The following is a 16,735-nucleotide window of genomic DNA, read 5'->3' as shown; positions in this document are numbered from 1 at the left end:
ATGGAAGGCCCCACAGGCCAGCTGAGCAGAGAATGCGGCCTGCATCTGAAGCCACAGGGCCACAGCGGCCAGAAGTCAAGGACAGGGGCCTCTGGCCTCACCTGTCCTGTGGGGACCTTCTCACCACCGCCACCACCCCGTGTCCTCAGCAAGCCCCTGGATGAGACAGTCGGCAGGTCCTGCTCCCCTCACCCCTGGGCTCTCCAGGAGTCTCTAGAATCCCAGGCTGGTGGGACTGGGAGGCCCTGACCAGACAGACAGACCTTGGCCACGTGACCTGGGTCCTGAGGCTATGGGGGAGGGGCCGAGCAGCTGGAACAGCTGCCCATTGCCTGCCTTGGTAGAAAGGGAAAGCAGCCAGCAATCAGGATGGGGCTGGCCCTTTCCGGCCACGTGACTCCCTGCTTCCTTTCCACCTGGGCCTCAGTTTCTATGGTGCAGCAAGAGAGAAGTAGATGGGGGAGGTATAACTTACCTCTCAACTGAGCCTCTTGTGAGGTGAGGGTGCTGGCCGCAGATGTGAGCTCCTGCTGGTCTGTGCCACTTTCTGGCACAGTTTCCCTTTGTGTGAAGTGAGATACATCATAGGTAGAGGAAGGATAAATAAATACAACTGATGAGAGCCGGGCGTGGTGGCACACGCTCGTAATCCCAGCATTTGGGAGGCTGAGACAGGAGGATCACAGTTTGCGGACAGCCTCAGCTCCTACTTAGGGAGGCCCTTTACAACTCAGTGAGACCCTGATTCAAAATAAAGACTAAAAAATATGGCTGTGGGTGTAGCTTGGAGGTAGAATTTTCCTGGGTTCCATCCCCATTACTGCAAAAAAAGAAAAGACGTCTGGTGAGCTGAGTGTGAGCAGGGAGGCTGTGTCTTGCCTCTGCACGGTGGAGCCGAGTCACAGCCGACTCCTTGTCCTTGAAGAAGTCTGCAGACTCCTGAGCAGCTGCCTCCCGGGGCTGGCGTGGGGTGAGCACGGAGCTGCGTTGGGAGGGGCTCCAAGGGTTAGGTCAGCTGGAGTGGCCACGGGCTGGGCGTGGTCAGGCCTGGCCAGGCAGAGGCTGGGCCCCCAGGCAAGGGCTGCTGGCCCATTCTGAGCCCCAAAAGGAAGCCTGGCCTCATGGCTGTGATTATGGTTAGGACCTATGTAATTAACTCTAAAACGGGAGGCCGAGGAGGAATTAAAATAGACGCTTAGTGGAAATTAGAACCGAGCCATGAGCAAAACAAGAGTTGAGCCAGGCTGGGAGCCGCAGGGCGGGTGAGCGGGAGACCCAGCGGGGACGCCCCAGGCTCAGCGACCCTCGCCCAGACTGCAGGATGGCAGCGCCTTGTGTGTCCTGGGCCTCGCCAAAGGCCCCGTGGGCAGCGGCGCTTCTTCCTGGAGCCTCTCCCAGCCCCTGATGGCGCTGGCCAGCCTCGGGGTTGCTGGCCTGTGGCTGTCTGACTTCGGGCCTGGCCCCCACCGTCGCGGGGCCTTCTCCCTGTGAGTCTGTGTCTGCACAGCCCTGACTCTCTCTAAGGCTTTTTATTGTGATAAAATATACATGGCGCAGCGTTTACCGCCCCAGTATCGCCGGGCTCTCTCCGTCCCCTCTGCTCGCCGGCTCTGGCTCTCCCTGGCCGCACCCTCCCCTCTGCTCCTTGTGGCTGTGGTTTCGAGGACTCTGGGGACCTCCCGTGAGAGGACTCGGGCACAGGACTCGGGCACAGGCAGTGTGCCCTCCTCCTGTGTACTCAGAACCATCGGGTGGCAAAGCCGAAGGTCAAGGAGTGTCATGGGTACACGCTGTCCAGATCAGCGGGTACGAGCCACATGTGGATGTTAGGTTTAACTTAATTCGAATAAAATTGAATGAGAAATTCAGTTTTCTTAGTTGAGCAGGCACGTTTCTGGCAGCTGCCCTGTTGGACAGCCCACCTAAAGGACATTGCCCTCTTTCTAGAAGGTTCTGTCAGGGAATGCTGTTATAGGTCAATAGAGACTAGAGACCCGTGACCGCGAAACTCGTCATCCTGGTTGGACCCTGTGCCAGACTTTTTGGGTGTGTAGTACTAGGGATAGAGCGCAGGGACATTCTATCTCTGAGCTACACCCCCAGTCCTTTCAGTTTTTTTTATCTTGAAACAGAATCTCCCTAAGTTGTTTTGCGCTGGCCTGAAGCCTGTGATCCTCCTATCTCAGCCTCCAACCAGATTTGTTTTTATTTTTATTTTTTTATTTTATTTTTTGTGGGTCTGGGGATGGAACCCAGGGGCATTTGACCTCCAAGCTACAACCTCTGACCTATTTTTATTCTTTATTTTGAAACCGGGTCTCACTGAGTTGCAAAGGGCCTCTCTAAGTAGCTGAGGCTGTCCGTCAACCGCGATCCTTCGGTCTCAGCCTCCTGAATGCTGGGATTACAAGCGTGCACCGCCACGCCTGGCCCAGATTTGTCTTTAAATATCTTTGTTATAAAGGACATTTGGGCTGTCCTTTACCTATGCAGAATAAAAAGATGTAGGTCAGGTCTGTAGGCCCGGGAAGCGTATGCTACCTGCTCGCTTCCTGGTCTTCACAGTGGAGCTGCGGTTATGGAAGGGGCCATCTTTTTTCTCGGGAGTCTAGGAATGAATGAAGGAGTATCATGTTTGTGGTTAATCGCTAATGTTCAGCAGATCCTATATGTGCACAGAGAGAGACCCCGGGGCCGGGGCGGAGGCACTGGGGATGCCGCTCGCCGCCCGTGGAGATGTGTGTCTGGCCAACATGGCAGCTCCAGGGTGTTCATGTGGTGGCTTACGCCGTCTGAAGTTGATGTTCTTGGGTCTGGTGCCTCCTGCTGTACGTCTGAATGTGTCCAGGGTCTAATTTTCCGGTGAGCAGGGATGGCCCTTGTCTGTTCCTGGGGTCGGTTTCTGATGACGACGACAGGTCCGAGGTCCTCGTTACTTGGGTCTTTGTGTGTGGGGTCCTCGCCTCACGAGTGCTGAGCTTGGTTGGATGGGGGCGTCTCGCCTCCACCCCCACCTCTCACGCCCCTGGCACGTCAGGCCCAGCTGTGGGGCCGTGAGTGGAGAGGCGGTGGCCAGGTGTCTGCTCAGGAATTCTGACCTCTGGCCCCCTCGGCGTGGCCGGTGGTACAGCTCGCTGGGCCTGGCGTGGCTTCCCGTGGGATGGCTCCTAGCTATGGGTCTTGGCACCTGCCTAGTGATTAGAGAGATTCCCTGCAGATGCCCGCCATTGTGAGTGTGCAGGAGCCTGTGCACATGCGTGTGAGAGTGCATAAGTGTCCCACTCACTCGGGCAGTGTAGTTCGCTCCCGCCATGGTGGTCAGCGTTGGAATGCTCTGGACACACCTGGGAAGGGGTGTGGGTGGGACGGTCAGGAATGGCCGAGGCAGGGGCATGGACCAGCCGATGGAGGAGGGCAGGTCTCAGACAGGAAGGCCCTGCTGGCTTCTGCAGCTCTGCGGTGGGAGACCAGAGCGGCCCAGACAGCGCCCAGCCGCCCCAGCCGCAGACCCTGCCCCTCACTGACCACCTCCTTCTCCCCTCTAGTTCCTGTGTCTGAAGAACATCCGCACCTTCCTCAAGGTCTGTCACGACAAGTTCGGCCTGCGCAACAGCGAGCTCTTCGACCCCTTTGACCTCTTCGACGTCCGAGACTTCGGAAAGGTGAGCGGCCCCCTCTGGGCCTGGGCACGCAGAGGTGGCGGCTGAGCATGTGTCCACCTCCAGCCCCGAGCTCAGAGCTGCGGCTGCGTGCTCTGGCAGGCGTGGGCCGGGCGGGCGGGCGGGTGACGCAGGTGTCTGGATCCGGGTGGACCGAGGGAGGACAGAGTGTGCCGGGCGGTGGTTGGCCCGGGCGAGGGGAACCTGGGACTGCGGCTCTTTGGTGACCTCCTGGCAGGCCTGGGTAAACAGTGACGCGGTGTCGCGTCCATCAGAGGCACATCAGGTCCTTGGCTGTTCCTTCTAACCTGATAGAATCAGGACCCTGAGAACTCTGGTGGGCGGGGCTGCGAGCTGCGGCGCTCTCTTGGGGAACACGGTGGGTGGTCGGGGGCCTGGCCGGCCTCAGATCCTGCGCTGCCTGGCACAGGCTCCCTGAGACCGCCCCGTCTACCTGAGGAGCGACTTTCACCTGCTGGCTGGAAGCAGCAGAGATAACCGTTGCCTTATTTATTGGAGGGCACATGATTTATGAACTGCAGGGATTTTCTATTTGTAGCCGCAAAATCTGAGTTGGCATTTTACAAGGAGCCCTTGTTGCTGGAGGGCCAGACTGTCGCTGGGACTGGGGCTCCCCGTGGGCCACGGGCCCCGCGGGGCTGCTCCTCAGTCCTGGGTTCTCCAGACGTGAGGTTTGGGGACCACTTTCAGAGCCCATCTCTGGGGCTGGGGATGTGGCTCTGTGCTAGAACACTTGCCTAGGAGACGCGAGGCCCTGGGCTCCATCCCCAGCTCTACTAAATGGGGAGGGGTAGAGCCTGGTTCTGTGCTTTTCCGGATCTTACACGTCTCTGTTAGCTTTCTACGGGATGCACCGGGGTCCCGGAGCCACAGGCGCAGGTCGGGGGTTAGATGCTGTGCCCGGCTCCCGCTCCTCCTTCCTGCCCGGCGAGCGCTAGCAGGGGCTGGAGACCATGAAGGCCTGGGTGGTGTGGAGCTGGTTTCCTTTCTTGCTCGTGGCCTCTCGGTTCCCTCAGATTTGTTTGAAGCTCTCTCCCGTTCTTGATCTCAGCAAATTGCAGAGCTGGATTTGCCCAGAGGGCCCTGGGCAGGGCGAGGCGGCTGACGGTCTGGATTCTGGAGAAAACTAGTGTGTGGAGACACACACACACACACACACACACACACACACACACACACACCACACTCAGACACACATTTACAAACACACACCCATATACTCACATTCATACACACCTGTGCACACACATATCCACATGCTTGTGTAACACACACTTAGACATAGTCACAAACCCATGGGCACACCCACATTCACACACATGCCCTCCACACACACACAGTCATGCCCAGGTTTACACACCCATTGGCACACTCACATTTGCACGCACCTGCGCACACACACTCTTTTTCTCTCTCATATCCACATAAGTGATACTGAAAATAATTGTACAGAGAAGAAGGCAGGAACACCCAGACCAAACCCAGTTCTTGGCCAACGGAGCACAGACTATTGGGGGGATAATTTCATTTTGCTTTCATTGGCTGCAGCGGAACACAGTGGTGTCGGATGACAGTCTGGATTAACCCTCGTGGGTGTGGTCAGCATGCACCCGCCAGGGGTCTGAGCAGGGGCGGTGGGCAGGTGCGTGGCCATTGGGCAGGTGCGTGGCCATGCCGGCGGCTGCACCGGGCTCCCCTGTGGTCTCATGGAGCGGTTGGTGGTGCTGTGCTCACCCCAGTGTCTGCGCGTGGGAGTGGGGAGTGGGGCTGGTAGAGTCACAGCGTGGGGGCTGGTACTGAGGTGACGTCACAGTGTTGGCTCCTGGGCTGGGCGAGGGGGCTTGGGGCCAGAGATGGATCTGAGGGCCGGGCTGTCCCCATCCTGTGGCTTTCTTAGCCATCCAACCTGAGGCTCTGTGATTTGTGTTCTAATTGGCCTCTACCACTGGCTGGATGACTTGGGCACGTGTTCCGGCGCCTCTGACCCCGTGTGCGTGAGGTGGGAGGGTCGTGTGTGGACACATGGGAGGCCCTCAGCGCAGCCTGGTGTCTGCCCACCATGACAGGGGACAAACCCAGGCTGCTGTGGGAGGTGGCAGCTTCCTCCCTGTTCGTGTTTTCTGTTTTGGTGCTGGTAAGGATGGCATGTCTATGCCTTGGGAGGATGGAGCCCCGTGACTCGTGGGCCCAGCAGGTGGCGTGAGTCCCAGCGCTGCAGCCGCACCATCCCATCGCGAATCGCAGCTATAACCACAGACCCATCTGGAGAGTTCTGTGGCCCCCGCTTGCCCTCACTGTGCACCTGAGCTCCACGTGGCCACGTGGATGTGGCCTGTGCGGCCTGTCCCTGTGCTGGACAGTGGCAGGAGCCCAGCCCCAGGCCTGTGGGTCCTTGTCCGCCCACCCCGGGGCCTGCCACGTGCTGGGCCCGCTCCCTTCCCTCTGCCTCTTAATGCTACAGTAGCATGGTTAACACTTCTGTCCAGAGATGACGGGGGGGGGGCAGAGGAGACTCGGGGTGCCAGGGGGCGCACCCCGCTATTGTCTGGGGGCTGTGCAGCTCTCTCCAGTCCTCCTAATGGCTGCGGATGGCACTCTCTGGGCGGGGGCGTTCGGTCCAGCCCCCACGGGAGGAGGAGGAGGAGGGGCCAGAGCAGGGAGGGGCTTGGCAGGGCCCTGGGTGCTGGCAGCTCGCTGGTGACCAGGACTGGCCTGGAGAGGCCAGGCCCGAGCACCTGTCCCCTGCCTGGAAGGTCCGTGTGCATCCCTTCCTCTGCTGCAGGGAGAAGGAGCCGCAGCCCTGACGCATCCCAGGTCTGTCTTTTATTGTCTGTATCTCAGCCCTCGGGGACACTGGTCCACACCTAGGCCAGGTATGCTTAGCGGCCCCCAGCCATGCCAGACCATGGAAGTGTAACCACTGCTCTACCCTCCCTCCTGGACCGCAGCGCCTGCCCCGGGGACTGACAAGACCAGTGAAGGAAGCAGCGCCTGTCCCCCTCCCGAGTGGCAAGCCCTGTAGAATCACGATGGAGCTGCCCTGTCGGGGGGTGGGTTAGTGTCCAGGGTCAGCCCCTTCTGCTGCCCACGCAAGAACGGTGCTGGGGCCGGTTCTGGAGCTGGTGAGCAGCAAAGGGTCTATCGGCCGTGCTCGCCGAGGTGTCTTTTTGCGTCCCCTTTGCCCGTCTCCCCCACTTACATTTGTTGAATCGGGCTCCTGGAAGGGCCTGGCAGAGCGGCAGGTCCGTCTAGAGTAGCTGGTGGGCCTAGAAGGTGCCGCGGTCGCCTTCTTAGCAAGGCTGGTTGCAGATCGTGGCCCCGCCCGGGCTCTGTTGTCCTTCTCAGCAGCTGCCCCTCAGCCCCCCAAGTTTCTCCCGAGGCTGAATTGTTCTGGGAAAGACCGCAGGCAGCACCGGGGTGGCGGCGCACGCTTGTCATCCCAGCATTCGGGAGGCCGAGACCGAATCCGTGAGGATCATGGTTCATGGCCAGCCATGGCTACTTAGTGAGGCCCTTTGCAACTAAGTGAGACCCTGTCCCAAAAATAAAGGATAAAAAGTAGGGCAGGGGGTGTAGCTTGGAGGTTGAGTGTCCCTGGGTTCCATCCCCAGACCCGCAAAACAAAACAAAGAATAAAAATAGGGCTGGGGGTATATGGCTTGAAGGTAGAATGCTCCTGGGTTCCATCCCCAGTACTGTGCAAAAAAAAAAAAAAATTCATTCACTCATTCATTCACTTATTCATTCATTCACTCACTCATTTACTTACTCATTCACTCATTCACTCACTCACTCATTCACTCATTCACTCAGCCAGCCAGCAGTTAAGCAGATATTTCACTAAGTGCTCATTAAGCACTTCTAAGCTGAAGCTGGAATGGAGAGAAAGCCCACGTGCAGCTAGAGCTGCGGAGGAGAGCGAGGGAGTGAGCGTGCTGGAACCTTCGCCCGCGGAGGGCTGGCCCCGGGCCGACATTCGGCCACATGGGGTCTTCCCATGCGATTTCCTAGTGATCCAGCCCTGTGTGCCAAGGAGCTCCCTGAAGTGGACAGAATGCCCCCTCCCCTTGAGCCACTGCCTGGCCCGTGTTCCTGCTCATGGGCCCAGAAGGGCCTCCCCGGGCAGTGGGCGGGCAGCCGGCCTCCTGGCCCTGCAGCTCTTCCTTCCTGTTGGGGCCAAGGGGGCCGGGCCAGGCAGGTGCAGTGGGCATCCCTAACCCCACAGGAGCCCCACTGGTCAGCTTCTCTGCTCCTGGACCAGGGCACCTGGGAGACCCAGGAGCCCCTTGGAGGCTAGAGCGCCCCGCGGTGCCCAGCAGGCTGTCCACTGCACCTGCCTCTGGTATTTCTCTTGCACAGAGGCCGTGGGAGCCGGGCTGGCCTGGGAGGACTTGGGCGGGAGAGCGCGGGCCCTGCATACACTCTCTTACCGAATCCGTGTTTCCACAAGAGTGAAGAGAAGATGGTGGCTGTCCCCTTTGCACGCGGCTGTTGGGGCTGGGAGAGGAAACAGCCACAGGTCTTCATGTTTTATCAGTGTTTTCTTCCTCCTCTGGGTCTTTTGCCCTGCAGGCTCCAGCCGGAACTGAGAGATCCAGAAAGTTGGCCCCAGAAGTTTCTTGGCTGCCTTTCCCGGTATTTTTCTGAAGGGTTGCATTAAGGATACTGGGTTTTGGCTCAGCCCTGCGCCTGCGTCCGGGAGGTCTCCTGTGCTGCGGGTGGGTTTGCGCAGGCCCCGGGCCGCCTGGCCGGTGGGGCTCAGCTGATGGAACCCCACTGGGCCCGCTCCTTCCTGCGGCCCCACAAGGCTCCCGCTCGTGTTCCTCTGTCCCGTGGCTGGCTGGTTTGGAGGTTGTGCAGGATGCAGGCTGGGAAGAAGTGTGGGAGGCTTCGTGGGTGGCTCTGGGGACTTGTTCACCCCAACTCCGATCTTCTTTTTTTTTTGGTATTGGGGATTGAATCTGAGGGTGTTCTATACCCATAACCCTTTTTATTTTTATTTTTTTATTTTTATTTTTTTTTGCGGGTCTGGGGATGGAACCCAGGGGCATTTGACCTCCGAGCTACACCCCCTGCCCTATTTTTTATTTGTTATTTTGAAACAGAGTCTCACTGAGTTACGGAGGGCCTCACTAAGTAGCTGAGGCTGTCCGTGGACCGCGATCCTCTGGTCTCAGCCTCCCGAATGCTGGGATTACAAACGTGCGCCACCACACCCGGCTAACCCTTTTTATTTTGAAACAGGGTCCCACTAAGTTGCTGAGGCATCCTGGAGCCTGCCCAGATAATAATTAGGATGGTGGTCCCCCATCTCCCTGTTGAGGCAGGCGCAGTAGCTCCCTCACGCGGGCTCCCCCGTGCTGCGATGGCCCCTCTCATCCTGTGCACCTTACAGAGGAGAAAGTGGAGGGCTGCAGAGGGTGAGCGGCTTGTTGCTGAAAGTCACGTGCAGCTGGCCCGAGGTGGGGCCTACTCTTATGCCATCTGAATGCGAATAAAATACTTTATTTCTTATTTATTTTTGCGGTACTGGGATGGAACCTAGGGGTATTCTACCTTCGAGCTACACCCCCAGCTCTATTTTTTATTCTTTATTTTGAAACAGGGTCTCACTGGGTTGCAAAGGGCCTCACTGAGAAGCCGCAGCTGGCCGAGAACCACGGCCTCCTGTCTTAGCCTCCCAATTGCTGGGATTACAAGCCTGCGTCTCCATGCCCGGCTCAAATAAAATACTTTAATTAAGCTAAATCCTTTCAATCTAGCCCCTCAGGAGGGCGGTGAAGCCCAGGCACAGCACTGCTGTGGGGTTAGCCCAGCCCCATCGCCCGCAGCACTCCCCAAGCCCTCCCGAGGGCGTGTCCCGTGGTGAAGACAGCTGTCTCTCCTCCTGGCGATACAGGAGCAGAGAGGGGCGGGAAGCAGCGAGGTGAACTTGTCATCACCGTCGTGGCAGCTGCCACCAGAATGTTTTTTTACATCACCAAGTTAGGGGAAAGTGTCTGGATGGCGGGAGGTGAGGCCAGGAGGAGGCACCTTGGGCAGTCCAGTGGAGTCCCGCCTGCGGGGTGAAGCCTGGGCTGCAGGCTGGTTCTGGGCCTCGCCCCTGTCCTATTTGCCCTTGCTGCTATGGAGCGCCTCGGCCCCCTCCCACGGCTGGCCCCGGGCCTGGAGGTTCTCCCGCAGCCGAGGGGCCTTGTCCCTCTGCACAGCCCCCAGGTGGTGCACTTGGGAGCAGTCTGCCGCCTGCTTTCTGCGGAGCACCTACACTGTGTCTCTGTGTGTGTAGGGTGCTGGGGATTGCACCCAGGAGCATTCTACCTCCCAGCCACACCCCAGGCTGATTTTATTATTTATCTTGAAACAGGGTCTCGCTAAGTCCCAGAGGCTGGCTTTGAACCTGCAATCTTCCTGGTTCAGCCTCCCAAGTACTGGGATTATAGATGTGCACCCCCAGGCCCGGCTGGCACTGCACTGTTCAGCACCCAGCGTTAGCCTACGTACTTGGCCATTGTTCAGAGCTGTGTCTCGGAGGAGAACGATCTCCCAAGGGTGGCCTGTGTTTGTCCCTGCCTCGAACCTGCACCCTATGGCATCAGGGCATCTCATGGGGATGCAGAGGCCTCATGGAGGACCGCAGCCTTAGGGTGGACATATCTGGAAAGAGTTCCCGTGGCCTATTTGGGTCAGGAGGCCTAGTCGGCCCAGCGGCTCCCAGGCCCAGTAGGCTACGCCTTGTGGCCATCCTGGGCTCTTCCTGGGAGGGGCCACCTTGTCTGGTGCAGGGATGTGTTCCCAGAGTGACATTCCTCAGGGGCTCTGTGTGCCCGAGCCAGGGTCTCACCTGGCCTGGGGCTTGCATCTGCCAGGCCGCGTGTCCACGTCCAGCTGGGTGTGGATGGAGTGTAGGCGTCTCCTTTGTGGGCCAAGGAGAGAGCTTGCCATTTACAGACGGCTGGAGTCTCCTGGTTGCCCTTCATTTAAACATTTTGCAGGGCCTAGCTCAGCTCAGATGTGGTTGACCTGGCTCTCGCCAAGGACCAGGGTGGTGGACAGGCCACTTCCTGGTATGGTAGTGCCCCCCCCAGGGCTCCAGGCCCAACCTCTGTCCAGCACCCCAGCCCTCCTGCCTTCCCTTTGCAATGGAGTAAAAGCTTGTGTCTGTCAGTCACCCGGCACCCCAGGCCAAGTCCTCCCATGAGCGCCTGCCTCCCACATGGGCCTCGGGAAGTAAGGGGAACTGAGGCAGAAAGCAGACACACCTCTTGTCCCACAGTTTTGGCAGTGTGGGGTCCTATCTGGGTCCTGCTGACAGCAGAGGTCAAGAGGTCATGTTCCCTTCTTCTCTACTCCGCCTCCATCCCGCCCGCCAGGGGAGGCAGCTGTTTTCAGGAAGAGGGACCAGTTGGTCATGTCTGCAGGGGAGTTGGGAAGCTAGGATTGGAGGCCAGGAGGAGGCCAGGTGGAGAGGTCACGCGGCGGCGTGGAGGCCAAGGGCCCTGAGGGAGCCAGGAGGCAATGTGGAGGCCAGGAATGGAGGAGGCTGCCAGGGCTCTCTGGATAGAGGCAGTAAGAGGCCAGGAGGGGAGGGTGCTGGCCAGAGTCTCTAAAGCACAGAGCGTAGTGGTGGCCAGTGTCTCCTGGTGAGGCCTGCAGGTGCGTACAGTGCCCCGCAGCCGTGGATCCCAGTTGGGTGGGCAGGGCCTGCTGAGTCTTAGCAGCCCCAGGTCTGTTTTCTGTGTGGCATTTATCCAACACTTTGCTTAAAGAGAGAGTTCTGAAGAGGCTGAAAACAGAAACTGTGGCCGCATCTCAGCCGAGGACACCCACCCCCTTGGATCTGGCCTCTTGGGGCCTGGGGGTGCTGGGGTGGGGACAGGCCAGCTACCAGCTCTGGGATGAGGAGGAGCCGCTGTGTACTGTTGTGGGCGGGGGAGGCAGAGGCATGTGTGCCAGCATCCTGGTTCCTTTGTGTTCATCAGCAGTCTCTCCTGCCACCCTCTGCTGCACACCTCTCTCTACCTGGGGCTCTCTTCCAGAAACCTGTGCCCCCTCATTCTTCCTCGAGATTGAAGTGCCCACCTGGCAAACACTGCCTTCCTCTATACTGAGCCCAGAGCAGACATCACTAATGGATCCCTGCACCAGGTATCACTAATGGATCCCAGCACTTGCCGGCAGAGCCCACAAGGAAGGAAGCTGGTTCCCTCTGAGACCTCCCCTCTGTCCCATGGTTGCCATAACCACTTTCATTTTCCCACTGTCTCATAAATACCCACCTTCCTTTGGACTTCCTGACCTGGAGGACCAGGGAGGGTCTGCAGGGCTTCTGGAAGCCAGGTAAAAGTGGGCAGTTGAGGCACCATGGGGACTCCTGGAATGGTATGGGCCAGGAGCAGGCCTCAGGTGCTGGGCGTGAGCCACAGATTGCCTGGCAGTTTGCAGCTGTATCCACATCTGTAAAGTGGGTCTGAAGGCCAGCCCCCTCTGAGGCTGCTGGAGGAAGATTGGGGGGCATCTGCTTGTAAGGGGGCAGCACGCAGTGCCCCTTGGGGCAGCTCTGGGGAGGTGTACAGGGATTGTCCGGCCCTGGTTGAGCAGGTGGGGATGGCCTCTGGTATGGACAGGGGTGTAGCTCAGGGCCCGCTCTACCTGCTCGGGGTGCCAGCCTCCCCAGGCCCCATGTCCCACCCCATGCCCGCCGTCGGCCTGTCCCACCTTGGAGATGTGATCCCTGCGTCATTGATTTCTCAATTTGGCATCAGTGTGGATGGATGAGCTGCTGGGTCTGTCTGGTCCGGGGAGAATGTGGCACTAACTCTGGGCATCAACCTCGCGTCTCTTATCCGCTGCCCAGGCCCGAGCCTCCTACATCTGCTCACTTCCCTTCGTATTTGATGGTGAAATGTGCTGAGCTCAGAAGCCTTTGTGCCAGTCCGAGACGCCGCCGCTGCCGTCAGTGGCTCTTGGACGCACACTCCGCGCCGTGTTTGTCAGCACGCCCAGTCTTAACGCTGTCAGGGAGATGCTCTGGTCTTTGAGCCGCATCCACTCCGCACTAATTACTTATTAAAATGCAGTCGCCGCGGAGCGGGAGTGCCCGGGGCTCCCGGCAGAGGCTGGCGCGGGGCTGCTGGCCGAGGCCCTGAGTGTCTGCCGGAAAACGTTCCCTCTCATCTGCTACTCATTGTCACTTCAGGTCAGTCCTAGCCCACCCACTCTCAGAAGAACTTGACAACCAGACACACTGCATGTGTGTATGAAAACAGGCCCCCGTGTGTGCCGCACACCCATTGGCGCCGGTGGAGAGAGCGAGTCCTCTCTCTCTCTCTCTCTCTCTCTCTCTCTCTCTCCCCCTGACTTTACAGCTCTGGGGCTGGCACCCAGGTTCCTGCAGGTGCCCGGCAGGCCTCTACCCCTGAGCCATGCCCCAGCCCAGAGGCTTCCTCTGTCTTCCTTGTCAGATGGGGAAGCCAGATTGTCCTTTTCCCATTGAATGGGGTCAGAGCAATGGCTCCTGGGCTGAGTCCCTCCTGGGCATGCGGTGCTGGGTGGCCTCCCAGCCCCTCCCTGGGCTCTGGTGCCATATCCATGAAGAGCTCAGCCAGGTGGAGAATATTGATTAGCCCTGATTGGTTAGTAGTGGCTGATTAGCCCTGATTGATTGGAAGTGGCTGACTGGAGGGCTCAGTGGAGGAGGTTCCTGAGGCTCAGCGGTTGATGAGCGATGTCTGCCCTGGGTTCCTGTGAGTTGCTGTGCCAGGCATCCCTGCTCTTGACCTAGCGGGTCATGCAGTGCATGTGCCCCCGAGGGAGTGTGCGCAGTGGCCGAGGGGCACCTGTCAGAGGTGTGCTGTGTCCTTGCTGCTGCTGGTCAGGTGTGTCCCCAGGAGAGCAAGTGTGGGGGACGCAGCCCTTGGGGAAGGCGTAGCTCGTGAGTTGGCAGGCACCTGGGGGGATGTACATGCTTGGTGTCAGCAGAGGTAACCAGTTCTTGGAGATGGCCAGGGCTTGGGGCGTGGGCATGGGCATGGGCATGGGCATGGCCAGGGCTGGAGACTGGGTTTCCCAGAGTTGCTTTGGTGTCCCTTGCATAGCTCAGGCACCCCAGCCTCAGGGTGGACAGCCTCGCTTTTAGAATCCTAGAAAGTCAGAGAGCCAGGGCTATTTCCTCTGATGGGGGGGGGGTGTGGAGAGATACAGTGACAGTGGCATGGCTGTGGCTTGAGCAGCAGAGGTGGTCAGCAAAGGTTCCCGGAGATCGTACCTAGAGCTCACGGGCTGAGCTGCAGCCTGTCAGGCAAGTTATGTGGGTGTCCTGGGGGTGCATTGGGAAGGGCAGGAGGCTGGTTGACCACCTTGTAGAGAGGATAGGCCGGGGTTCTCAGGATTAGCAGTAATCACTTAGAAAGTGCCCAGAGGCAATGACGGCGCCAGGCCCCAGCAGACTGTCCATGCCTGTGGGTCCCCTCTCCCTTAGGATTGGCTCTGGGAGCCGGGTGTGGTGGCGCACGCTTGTAATCCAAGCATTTGGGAGGCTGAGACAGGAGGATCGCAGTTAGCCTCAGCTACTTAGTGAGAGGCCCTTTGCAACTCAGTGAGACTCGGTTTCAAAATAAAGAATAAAAACTAGGGCTGGAGGTGCAGCCGGGAGGTGGAATGCCCCTGGGTTCCATCCCCAGTACTGCAAAAGGATTGGCTGTGGGGAGAGGTCTCGGGTGCCTGTGGTGGCCGCAGTCCACACCCGGTGGGAAAGCAGGGGAGAGGGGACGTGTTCTGGTCTGCGTTGCCACTGTGCGTCGCTGTGTGTGCTGGTTAGTGCTCTGGGCCGCAGCCTGTCCATCCAGGAGGGAGGCTGGCCTTAGGGTGGTGGTCTTCTGGGATGCTTTCCGTGTCCCCGTGGGCATCCTGAAGCCACGCGTCTGCCCTTGCTCCCACTTCTCCTTACCGGGTGGCTGAGGGCTTGGGTTTCCTTAACTAGCCCTGGGGCACCGGCCTGTGATGTTCTTTTCTGTTTTGGTCCTAGTCCACAGTTAATTAAGTTGTAATTGGCTAATTGTTTCTCCCTAGTGCCCCAAGATATTCATTGTGTCTGATGGAGCCTGACAGTTTGATGTTTGCAGCAAAAAGGCTGAAGGAGACTAAGGAGAGAAGGAGGAGGTGGAAGAGGAGGAGGAGGAGGTGGAGGAGGAGGAGGAGGAGGAGGAGGAGGAGGAGGAGGAGGACTTGGACGACTGTAAATGACAACATCTAACAGACTGTCTCCTCTGACACGCAGGGACCTTCTCTAGTAAGGCAGTTGTTCCAAGGATGACTCAGAGTGTGCGGCCAGCATGTGGCCAGGGCTTGGGGTCCACCTCTGGGGTTGCAGTGAGCACCTGTGATGAGACAGAGAGGGCTCCTGCAGGTCCCCAGCTACAAGGGTGATGTTAGGCGTGCAGACCCCTGGCTCTCTGCGCAGGAAGTTAGGCTGGAAGCCCAGGATATTTAGCCTGCCCCCCCCCCCCCTTTTGCAGAACTGGGCATTGAACCCAAGGGCATTCTACCTAAGAGCTACGTCACATTCATATATATTCATATATATTATTCTTTATTTTGAAACAGGGTTAAACTAAGTTGTGGAGGGCCTCACAAAGTAGCTGAGGCTGGCTGTGAATCTCTGATCTTTCTGTCTTTGCCTTTCAAGTACTCGGATTACAAGCTCGTGCCGCCATATACACAACTTGACTCTCAATCTTTAAAAAATAAAAAATAAAATTTATTGTGATAAAATGGATATAACAAAGCTGGGTGTGGTGGTGCATGCTTGTAATCCCTGCGCTTGAGAGGCTGAGACAGGAGGATCGCAGGTTCGCGCTCAGCCTCAGCTACTTAGTGAGGCTCTCAGCAACTTCGTGAGACCCTGTTTCAAAATAAAAAAAATAGGGCTGGGGGTGTAGCTTGAAAGTGAATGCCCCTGGGTTCCATCCCCAGTTCTGAAAAAAAAAATGAATATAACATAAAATTGATCAATATAATTATTCTTTTCTTTCCTTTTTTTTTTTTTTTTTTGTAGTACTGTGGTTTGAATCCAGGGACATTCTACCTCCAAGCTAAACCCCCAGCTCTATTTAATTGTTTTAAATAGAAACAGGGTCTTGCAGAGCTGCTGAGGCTGTCCCCGAACCTACCATCCTCCTGCCTGTCTCTCAAGTACTAGGATTACAAGCTTGTGTCACCATACCCTCCTCACTGTGGTCATTTTATTTTATTTTTCATTTATTTAAAGAAAGGTTTTTTCAGCACTGGGGATGGAACCCAGGGGCATTCTACCTCCCAGGTACACCCCCAGCCCTATTTTTTATTCTTTTGTTTTGAAGCAGGGTCTCACTGAGTTGTAGAGGGCCCCACTAAGTAGCCGAGGCTGTCCGCCAATCGCGATCCTCCTGTCTCAGCCTCCCAAATGCTGGGATTACAAGCGTGCGCCTCCACGCCCGGCCCGCTGTGGTCATTTTAAAGCGTACGACTCAGTGGCAGTAAGTGCATCCACAGTATCGTGTAGTCATCAGCAGCCTCGCGTTCCTGAATTTATTGACACCCGTTTCCTCCTTCCCTGCCCCCGGCCACCTCTGATCTGTTTTCCGTCTCTCTCGATTTGCCTGCTCAGGACTGTGATGCAGATGGGACTGGACAGCCCGTGGCCTCCGCGTCCGGCACCTTTGCCTCGGCGTTTCCAGGGGTTGTCCATGTCGTGCTGTGTAGCGACGCACCATTTTTATGGTAAATGACAACAGGCTGCTGATCACTTATCCCCACTCCCTGATGGACGTTGGCGTTTCAGCCCCTGTGCATGGTGGTGCTGTGAGCGGTCAGGGGCCAGTTTCTGCTGATTGGCTTTTAGTCTTGTGCCCCGTGGCCTGCAGTGCCCCGCCTGCCAGGGCTCAGGACCCACGGGCTGGGCTGCAGACTGCCCCTGTCCTATGTATCCCATGGCAGGCCTGTTGGACTGTGAGTTGGAGTACAGATTGGATTTTTTTTTTTTTTTTTTTTTTTGAGTACTGGGTTGATCTCAGAGGCAT

The 16,735-nt window shown here is 57.8% G+C and overlaps 1 protein-coding gene across 4 annotated transcripts in view; it reads left to right on the top strand.

The window, feature by feature from the left end:
- Window positions 1-16,735, top strand: part of VAV2 (vav guanine nucleotide exchange factor 2) — a gene marked incomplete at both ends in the record, with an annotated part of 148,408 nt that overhangs the window by 35,296 nt on the left and 96,377 nt on the right. For all 4 annotated transcript variants that reach the window (XM_080708622.1, XM_080708620.1, XM_080708621.1 and 1 more), the window contains one exon: window positions 3,546-3,662. In XM_080708622.1, coding sequence (XP_080564748.1) covers window positions 3,546-3,662 — 117 coding nt within the window. The remainder of the gene's footprint in view (window positions 1-3,545; window positions 3,663-16,735) is intronic.

Source organism: Muscardinus avellanarius (genome assembly GCF_963383645.1).
Source record: "Muscardinus avellanarius genome assembly, chromosome: 13".
In the NCBI taxonomy this organism is placed as follows: Eukaryota; Metazoa; Chordata; class Mammalia; order Rodentia; family Gliridae; genus Muscardinus; species Muscardinus avellanarius.
The sequence above is the reverse complement of the archived record's forward strand: the minus strand, read 5'-3'. Positions and strand labels throughout refer to the sequence as shown.